General features: G+C 55.4%; 1 protein-coding gene across 1 annotated transcript in view; it reads left to right on the forward strand.

Annotated features, from left to right (window-relative positions):
* The window catches only part of LOC129695997 (ankyrin repeat and SOCS box protein 10-like), a 14,350-nt gene extending 10,181 nt beyond the window's left edge, over positions 1–4,169 (forward strand). Inside the window, 4 exon segments of the mRNA XM_055633418.1 lie at positions 1–493; positions 1,813–1,830; positions 1,832–1,927; positions 4,011–4,169. The exon segment at positions 1–493 is cut by the window's left edge and continues 12 nt beyond it. Of these exon segments, the coding sequence (XP_055489393.1) occupies positions 1–493; positions 1,813–1,830; positions 1,832–1,927; positions 4,011–4,091 (688 nt within the window). The 3' untranslated portion in view covers positions 4,092–4,169.
* Positions 4,170–10,000: the final 5,831 nt, after the last annotated feature.

A 10,000-nucleotide genomic window follows, 5' to 3' on the forward strand; every position in this document is an offset into this window, starting at 1 on the left:
TTTGCTGGCGTCCGGCGCCTCCGTGAACAGCCGGACGGAGGAACGGGAGGACAGCGCTCTGCACTTCGCCGCCCGCTTCGGGCTGGAACTACACGTGGAGCTGTACCTGGGCGCTGGCGCCGGCGCTAACGGGGTGAACGGGAGCGGCCAGACGCCGCTGCACTGTGTGTGTGCTCAGCCGCACGGCCGGGCCGACGCCGAGCGCTACCACCGGGTGTGCCGCCGGCTGCTGGACAGTGGAGCCGCCGTGCGGACCCTCGACAGCGAGCAACAGTCGCCGCTGCACCTCGCCTGTTCCACGGCCAACCACCGCAACGTCGACATGCTGCTCGGCCGCGGCGCCGACACCAACCGCATGGACTACGGTGGCAACGCGCCGCTGCACAATGCGCTGCAGGCCGTCAACTACAGGCTACACATGGAGCCAGAGCGCACCGTCCGCGCACTCCTCAACCACGGCTCCATCCGCATCTGGCCCGGCGCCATGCCCAAGGTGAGGGGGGGGGGGGGGGGGGGGGGGGGCAACGAGGCGGACACGGAGTGGGAAGGCAACGAGGTGGATGGAGTGGGAGGGGGAGGGGGGGTGGAAGGGGGTGGTGTGGGGAATGGGGGGAAGGGGGGGGCTGAGGGGGAGTGTGGATGTGAAGGGGAGGGGGCTGAGTGGGAAGGGGGTTCAAAGGAGATGAGGCAGAGAAGCCGCCGGACAGGTGCCCAGCCAGGAGCAGGGAGCGCACGGCGGGGGGGCGGGGGGGGGGGGGGGACCAGCAGGCGGGGAACCCACTGGGGCCCGGGCCGGGCCGGGTAGGGGGTACAGCTGGGCCAGGCTGCCTTCGGGCGAGGTGGTGGGAGAGGGGGAGAGATTTAATAGGAATATGTGAGGTAGCTTTTTCCCACAGAGAGTGAGGAAGTAGTTGAGAAAGGGACTTTCGTAAGAAACGTTTGGACAGGTATCCTATCCTATCCTATATATATATATATATATATATATATATACTAGACCAAGTGCAGACCCGTTGGGTCTGTTTCCCCAACGCGCGTTTGTGTGTGTGTGTGTGTGGGGGGGTGGGGGGGCTGCGGCATCACACTTTACACTAACCACCCCCCCCCCCCCCCAAACACACAGGCGGGGGGGAGGGGGTAGAGGGAGACGGGGTGGGAGAGGGGAGGCTTTCACCTCTCCAGGTGACAACCTTTGATTTAAACCAGCATCTGCAGTTCTTTCTTACACATGGATAGGATAGGTTTAGAGACATGTGGGACAAACGCAGTCAGGTGGGACTAGTGTAAATGGGGCATGTTGGGCGGTGTGCGCAAGTTGAGCCGAAGGGCCTGTTTGCACGCCGCATGGCTCCATGTTCTCCGGAGATGTTGCCTGGCCCACTGAGTTATTCCAGCCAAACGCCGCCTTGACCGCCCTGTCTACTCGTAAGGCCACTGAACTTTGACCCTCCCACCTTGAAGCGATGCCCTCTAGTCTTTGACACTTCCACCCTGGGGGAAAGTGCCTGACTGTCCACCCGATCTGGGCCTTAATAGTTGTATAGACTTCTATCAGGTCTCCCTTCACCCCCCGACTCTTCAGAGAAACCGCCCAGTCTCCCCCTGTCCGCTCCGTGTGTAGAACAGGATTAGTGGCCATGGCCACAGCTGCACACATCTGGGTCACCACTGTCCCCTCTCACTCACTCGGAGCGATATGTGACCGCGGACCCCTCCCTCTCCCCACTCCTCATTTTCCCCTCCCATTCTTTCTCACCCTCTTTCCCCCCTCTCTCTCACCCCCCCCCCCCCCCCCCCCCCCCCCCCCCCCAGGTGTTGAAATACTGCTCCCGTTCCCCCGCGCACCATCGAGGTCCTGGCCAACGTCTACGACCGGCTGAAGGTTACGGATGACTGGATCCGGGCGGTGCCGCCGGAGGTGTTGCAGGTAGCGACTGCCCGCTGCGGGAGGGGTGGGGGTGGACATCGCCTGTGGAGTGGGTAGGATGATGGGTGGGGGTTGGGTTGGATGTGCTTGAGGTGGGGCGGGTGTGTGTGTGTGTATATGGGGTGGAGATGATGTGTGGGTGGGTGTGAGCGTGTGCGGCGTGGCCTGTGTTCCGTGTGCTCCCGGTACTCAGTGTGAGTCCGGGGGTGTGTGTGTGTGTTTGATGTCGCCTTGAGCGGTCTGTGTGCGGATGTGTGTCTGGCTCTGTGGCTGGGGTATCGCCGCCTGCTAACGGCGACCCGTAGTGTGGGGAGTGTGTCTGTGTGTGGTGTGGGGGGTGTGTGGGGGGGGGGGGGGGGGGGGGGGGGGGGGGGGGGGGGGGTGGGGGGGGGGGTCTTTGGGGGTTTATGTGTGGGTCTGTGCCAGAGTCTATGCCTGGGTTTGTGTCTGTGTCTGTGTATGGGGGTGTCACCGCTCATTGACAGTGCCGCGTCGTAAGGGTCTGGAGCTGTATGGGTGGCTGTGTCTAGGGCTTTGTGTGTGGATCTGTGTAGCGTGTGTGGGGGACTGTGTGTGGGACTGTATCAGGGGCTTTGTGTGTGGGACTGTGTGTGCGCGTGTGTGTGGGGTCTATGGGTGGGTCTGTGTGTGCGGGGCTTTGTGTGTGGGACTGTGTGTCTGGCGTCTGTGTGTCTGTGTGGGTCTCTGGGACTGTATGTGTGTCTGTGTGTGTGCGGGTGTGTCAGGGTCTGTGTGTCTGGGTCTGTGTCTGAGTGTGTGTGTCTGGGTGTATGTGTGGGCTATGTGTGTGCCTGTGTCTGTGGGGGTATGGGTCCTGTGTGTGTGTGTGTGTGTGTGTGTGTGTGTGTGTGTGTGTGTGTGTGTGTGTGTGTGTGTCTGTGGGTGTATGGGTCTGTGTGTGTGTGTGTCTGTGGCTGTGGGGGTATGGGTGTGTGTGTGTGTGTGTGGGTCTGTGTGTGTGTGTGTGTGTGTGTGTGTGTGTGTGTGTGTGTGTGTGTGTCTGTGTGTGTGTGTCTGTGTGTGTGTGTGTGTGTGTGTGTGTGTGTGTGTGTGTGTGTGTGTGTCTGTGTGTGTGGGTGTGTGTGTGTCTGTGTGTGTGTCTGTGTGTGTGTGTGTGTGTGTGTGTGTGTGTGTGTGTGTGTGTGTGTGTGTGTGTGTGTGTGTGTGTGTGTGTGTGTGTGTGTGTGTGTGGGTCTGTGTGTGTGTGTGTGTGGGTGTGTGTGTGTGTGTGTGTGTGTGTGTGTGTGTGTGTGTGTGTGTGTGTGTGTGTGTGTGGGTCTGTGTGTGGGTGTGCCTGTGTGTGTCTGTGTGTGCGTGTGTGTGTGGTGTGGGTGTGTGTGTGTGTCTGTGTGTGTGTGTCTGTGTGTGTGTGTGTGTGTGTGTGTGTGTGTGTGTGTGTGTGGGTGTTTGTGTGTGTGTGTGTGTGTGTGTGTGTGTGTGTGTGTGTGTGTGTGTGTGTCTGTGGGTGTGTGTGTGTGTGTGTGTGTGTGTGTGTGTGTGTGTGTGTGTGTGTGTGTGTGTGTGTGTGTGTGTGTGTGTGTGTGTGTGTGTGTGTGTGTGTGTGTGTGTGTGTGTGTGTGTGTCTGTGTGTGTGTGTGTGTGTGTGTGTGTGTGTGTGTGTGTGTGTCTGTGTGTGTGTCTTTGTGTGTGTGTGTGTGTGTGTGCGTGGGTGTGGGTGTGGGTCTGTGTGTGTGTGTGTGTGGGGGGTGGGGTCTGTGTGTGTGTCTAGGTCTGTGTGTGTCTAGGTCTGTGTGTGTGTGTGTGTGTGTGTGTGTGTGTGTGTGTGTGTGTGTGTGTGTGTGTGTGTGGTGTGTGTGTGGTGTGTGTGTGTGTGTGTCTGTGTGTGTGTGGGTGTGTGTGTGTGTGTGTGTGTGTGTGTGTGTGTGCCTGTGTGTGTGGGTGTGTGTGTGTGTGTGTGTGGTGTGTGTGTGTGTGTGTGTGTGTGTGTGGGGTGGGGGGGGGGGTCTGTGGGTGGGTGATATGGGTCCGTGTGTAGCTCTCTGTCTGGGGGGGGGGGGGGGGGGGTGTGTTTGCCTCCGCTGACGTTGCCCGTGGTCCCCAGGAACACGGCGCTTTCTACAGCTCTGTGTGGGCACTCCGCCGGCAGCCGCGGTCCCTGCCAGCATCCTCGCCCGCTGCGTGATCCGCACCGAGTGCCCGGGCCTGACCACCGCGCCCGCCTCGCCCGCCTGCCGCTGCCGCCGCCGCTCATCCGCTACCTGTTGCCTGTTGCTGCCCTTCCGCGGGGAGCTGCACTAGACACGACCGGGACCCTGGAGACTGGACACAAGGCCCGGGGACACCGGACATCGGCGAGTGGGCGCTGGGACCGGACCTCCGGACACCGGCCACAGCCCCGGCTATCAGACCCATGGACACCTGGACCTCACAGCCCCCCCCCCTTGTAAATAATGATCCGGGGGGGGGTGGGGTCTAAGTAGAGTACGGGAGGTGGGAGACGCAGTGGGGTGAGGCAGGGGCAACCGGGTGAGGGGAGGGGGGAGGGAGGGAGGGGGATGAGAGGGAGTGGTGAGCGGATTGGAGGGAGAGAGGAAGGGTTAAGCCCCTGGGTGTGGGGATGTAAGGGTGGAGGTCACGGGAAGAGAAAGGTAATAAGGAGACACTAGTGGGTGTGAAGAGGAGATGGGTGTTGAGTGGTGTGAGGGTTACCAGTGGGAGAGAGAAAGGTCAAATAAGGTGAGGGGCCCACTATGGGGGGGTCAGGTGATTGAGGGAGGGGTTGGTGTGATGGGGGGGGCAAGGTGTGGATGGGGAGGGGTCCAGGGTGGAATGGGGAGGACTGGTAGGGGCAGGTGGATGGGGGAGGGGCAGGGTGTGGATGTGGAGGGGCCAGGGTGTGATAAGGGCCATGGATGGGGAGGGGCCAGGTTGGTTTTGGGGGAGGGGTTAAGGTGTGGATGGGCCAGTACTGGATGGGGAGGGGCCGCAATGGACATATAGTGGAGGGTGCACCAGGAGTGGATGGGAGGGGCCAGCCAGTGGTATGGGAGGGACTATCAGGAGTGGATGGGGAGGGGTCCAGGGTTTGGATGGGGCAGGGGCCAGGGGTGGATGGGGAGGGGCCAGGAATGGGGTGTAGGGAGGGAGGCCATACTTATTGAGTGGATGGGGAGTGGGACACGCGGTGGATTAAGGGTGGATGGGGAGGGATCCAGGGTGGATGGGGAGGGGTCAGTAGGGGGAGTGGGAATGGGGGGGCCAGGGGTTTGGATGGGTTCAGAAGCGTAGAGAGGAGGAGCGAGATGGGGATTGGGGAAAGGGTCAGGTGCGGGAGGATGGAGGGGAGTGTGGATGGTCAGGGGGTTGGAGAGGGAGGGTCAGGAGGGTGGAGTGACGGAGTGAGGGATCAGACAGGTACTGCCCCCCCCCCCCCCCCCACCCCGCCGTGCCCCTCTCCTCTGGCCCACACATTGTCCGTGGACGGCCATCTCCAAGGGGAGGGGTCCCCAAGGTCAGGGGCTGTTCCTCCACACCACTCCTCACCTCCCCCCCCCCCAAGTTATGTCCTCTTCCCAAATGCCCCCCCCCCCCCCCAAATTTCCATCTGCTGTCCCTCTGCCCAATTCCAGCGCCGCCTACAACTCTCTCCACTGCTCCCCACGGTGCCATCTACTCCCCTTGCAGCCTCCGTGAAAGTCTCCCCGCGTCAGGGAGAGGGTGGGGATCGGGAGCAAAGGCCCAGGCAAATGGCAGGCCACCCACCCCCCTCCCCCCTTACCTCCGACCCCCCCCCCCCCCCCCCTCACCCCCCCCCCCCCCCCCCCCCCCCGACCCTGTGGGTTTATTTACTGTACCAGGCCCCCCGGGGATCGAGGGACTCTGTCCGAACTCTGTGGCCCTCCAAACCACCCTCGCCTCCCTCCTCCACCACCCCTGAACAAAGTGGGGGTTGTACGCCTGGGGATCTGACCCTCCCCCGCCACCCGATGGTTCCGTCGTTGAATAATCCGTGCTTTCCACAATGAATCATCGATACTCATCGAGTCCACAGTCTGGTCTGGAAACAGCTTCTTCCCGCTGACATCAGAACGGCCCTTGCATAAGCTAGGATGTAGTCTCGATCTCCCAACCGACCACATTGCAGCCCTTGCACTTTTTTGTATCTGCACTTTCACTGTAACCAACACTATAACGCAGTTACACAATATTCTACTCTGATTTTTTTTTAAATACTTTGCGCTACCTGTTGTACTTGAGTATGGATTGTATTCACGTGTTGTGATATTTGACTGGATAGCAAGTACATCAACGTTTTCACTGTATCCGGGTACAATAATAAACTGGTATTGTTGTATATTGCTGAGTGTAATAAACTGGTGACAATCACCGCCCGGCTTCTCATGACTGACGTTTGACTTTATCTTTCGCCATCTATAACGGCCCGTCTACTGTCATGGATGGTCGCTGATGCCCAGCCAATGGTCAGTTCCACTCACACCCTCTGACACACAATGAGAGATGCACAATGGTAATGTACCTGCCACCTGCCACCCAAATACAGGCAATGGCTATATCTGGCATACCAGCCAGAATGGGGGGAGACCCGCTAGAAGTGTAGAGAATGATCAGAGGCATCGGTAGTGTGGACAGTCAGAACCTTTGTCGTAGGCTAGAGGCCACAGCTTTGATATAGACACAAGGAACTGCACATTCAATAGGCAATAGGTGCAGGAGTAGGCCATTCGGCCCTTCGAGCAAACTGATCATGGCTGATCATCCCCAATCAGTGCCCGGTTCCTGCCTTCTCTCCATATCGCCTGACTCCGCTATCTTTAAGAGCCCTATCTAGCTCTCTCTTGAAAGTATCCAGCGAACCCGCCTCCACCACCATCTGAGGCAGAGAATTCCAAAGACTCACAACTCTCTGTGTTTCATCGTCTCCGTTCTAAATGGCTTACCCCTTATTCTTAAACGGTGGCCCCTGGTTCTGGACTCCCCCAACATCGGGAACATGTTTCCTGCCTCTAGCGTGTCCAAACCCTTAATAATCTTGTATGTTTCAATGAGAGAGCCCCTCTCACCCATTCCAGTTTACCAATGAAAGACACAAAAAGCTGGAGTAACTGAGCGGGGCAGGCAGCATCCCTGGAGATCATGCACAGGTGATGTTTCGGTTCAGGAGACCTCTTCAGACTGATAGCGCTGTCAGAGGATGAACATTGAACATTGAGGGAATGCAGGGCTATGGATCACGTGCATTCGGATAGTAGTTGGGCGTGGCATTATGTTCGGCACAGACATTGTGGGCCGAACGTCCTGTTTCTGTACTGTACCTATGTCCTGGGTACGAGAGGTATAGATACGGTAGACAGAACCTTTCCCCAGTGTGGAAATATCAAATATTAGGCATTGCTGTAAGGCACAGAGTTCAAAGGAGGTGTTTAAGAAGGAACTGCAGATGCTGGAAAATCGAAGGTGTGTGTGGCAAGTGTTTTGACACTGAGGGTGGCGGGTGCCTGGAACGTGTTGCCGGGGGGTGGTGGAGGCGAATATGATAGTGGTCTTTAAGAGACTTTTGGATATGCACATTAATATGCAGGGAATGGAGGGATGTGGATCAGGCAGGGAAGATTAGTTTAACTTGGCCTCATATTCAACACATACATTGTGGGGCAAAGAGCCTCTTGCTGTGCTGTACTATTCTGTGTAAGAAGGAATTGAAAATTCTGGTGTATACCAAAATGCTGGATTAACACAGTGACTCAGGCGGCATCTCTAGAGAAAAGGAACAGTTACTTTTTTGGTTGAGACCCTTGATGAAGGTCCCGGAACGTCACCTGTTCCTTTTCTCCGGAGACGCTACCTGAGCCGCTGAGTTACTCCAGCATTTTTGTCACTTCTATTCTGCGTTGTATGTACATGGGAAAAGTTAGAATTAATATCTTTCATTTTAATTTTCCATCCCCTGCCTCAGCATGTGTTGTTCTTCCCAGTAACCATCAGGCTACAGAACCAGGGGCCACAGTTTAAGAATAAGGGGCAAGCCATTTAGAACGGAGACGAGGAAACACGTTTTCTCACAGAGAGTTGTGAGTGTGGAATTCTCTGCCTCAGAGGGCGGTGGAGGCCGGTTCTCTGGATACTTTCAAGAGAGAGCTAGATAGGGCTCTTAAAAATAGCGGAGTCAGGGGATATGGGGAGAAGGCAGGAACGGTGTACTGATTGGGGATGATCAGCCATGATCACATTGAATGGTGGTGCTGGCTCGAAGGGCCAAATGGCCTACTCCTGCATCTATTGTCTATTGACTTGAACACTGCACGATAATAACCACAGCAACTGTGAACTATTGTCGACTTTGTTTTTATCAGGCCAGGTTACGGGGAGAAGGCAGGAGAATGGGGTTGTGGGGGGAAATAGATCAGCCATGATTGAATGATGGCGTAGACTTGATGGGCCGAATGGACTAATTCTGCTCCTAGAACTCATGGTCTTATGGTTTCGGTTGCAACGTGGACTTCAGTGGTTATACTATTATGGTCTGGTTACCTAGCATTATGTATTATTGATTATTATATATTTATCTGTAACGTATTGCCTTTATTGGGCATGTTAAGTTGCATTAAGCGAGAATCTCATTGTTTCGTTGAATATACATATTACAATTAAACTCTCCCGAATCTTGAACACTTACAAGTTTTCTACCGTTTTAAATACGGCCGATTCACGATGGGTGTGATCTTCATATAGTGCTAACGCTTTATTCCAATGGTTACCATGTATCAAGTCGTGTGAAGTGGGGGCGGCGAGGAGACGGACACGGTGTCATGGTTAAACACGTTCCCCGCCGGCGGCAGCGGTCCCACCCTCCGTCTGCAGTGAGGGGATGGGATCGAGGATAACACCTGCGCTGTGTGAGCCAAACTACTCCATTCTGACTAAAAATCCCATCTAAACCAGTCCTACCTGCCAATGTTTGGCCCAGATCCCTCTAACCATGTACCTGTCCAAATCTCTTTTAAATGCTGTTATTGTGCATTCGTCAACTACCTCCTCTGGCAACTCGTTCCCTATATCCACCACCATCAGTGAAAAGGTTTCCTCCAAAGTTCCTATTAAATCTCCACCCTCTCACCTTAAACCTATGTCCTCTGGGTCCCCTACCCTGGGTAAAGTACTGTGCGTTCACCCTATCTATCATCCTTATAAATGTATACACTTCTACAAGATCATCCCCCAGTCTCCTGCGCTGCAAGGAATAGAGTCCCAACCTGTTCAACCTCTCCCTGCAGCTCAGGCCCTCGAGAACTGGCAACATCCTCATCAATATTCTCTGCACCCTTTCCAGCTTATCAACATCCTTGCTATACCAGTGACCAAAACTGGACACAATACTTCAAATGTGGCCTCGCCAATGTCTTGTACTACCTATAATAAACATAGAAACATAGAAAATATGTGCAGGAGTAGGCCATTCGGCCCTTCGAGCCTGCACCGCCATTCAATATGATCATGGCTGATCATCCAACTCAGTATCCTGTACCTGCCTTCTCTCCATACCCCCTGATCCTTTTAGCCACAAGGGCCACATTTAACTCCCTCTTAAATATAGCCAATGAACTGGCCTCAACTAAATTCTGTGGCAGAGAATTCCACAGATTCACAAATGTTTTTCTCATCTCGGTCCTAAAAGATTTCCCCCTTATCCTTAAACTGTGACCCCTTGTTCTGGACTTCCCCCAACATCGGGAACAATCTTCCTGCATCTAACCTGTCCAACCCCTTAAGAATTTTGTAAGTTTCTATGATCCCCCCTCAATCTTCTAAATTCTAGCGAGTACAAGCCCAGTCTATCCAGTCTTTCTTCATATGAAAGTCCTGACATCTTCATATAACATACCAACGGAAATTCTCAGTAACTCTGACTGATGAAGGACAATGTGCTGAAAACATTATTGACCTCCCTATCTACCCTTAATGTCACGTTCTATCAACCTGCATCCCTAGATCACTCTGATCTATGACGCTCCCCTGTGCCTTGTTATTCACTGTGTACGTCCTGCCCTGGTTAGACTTCCCAAAATGCCACGC

The sequence above is a fragment of the Leucoraja erinacea genome, chromosome 4, assembly GCF_028641065.1.
Source record: "Leucoraja erinacea ecotype New England chromosome 4, Leri_hhj_1, whole genome shotgun sequence".
Taxonomy (NCBI): domain Eukaryota; kingdom Metazoa; phylum Chordata; class Chondrichthyes; order Rajiformes; family Rajidae; genus Leucoraja; species Leucoraja erinaceus.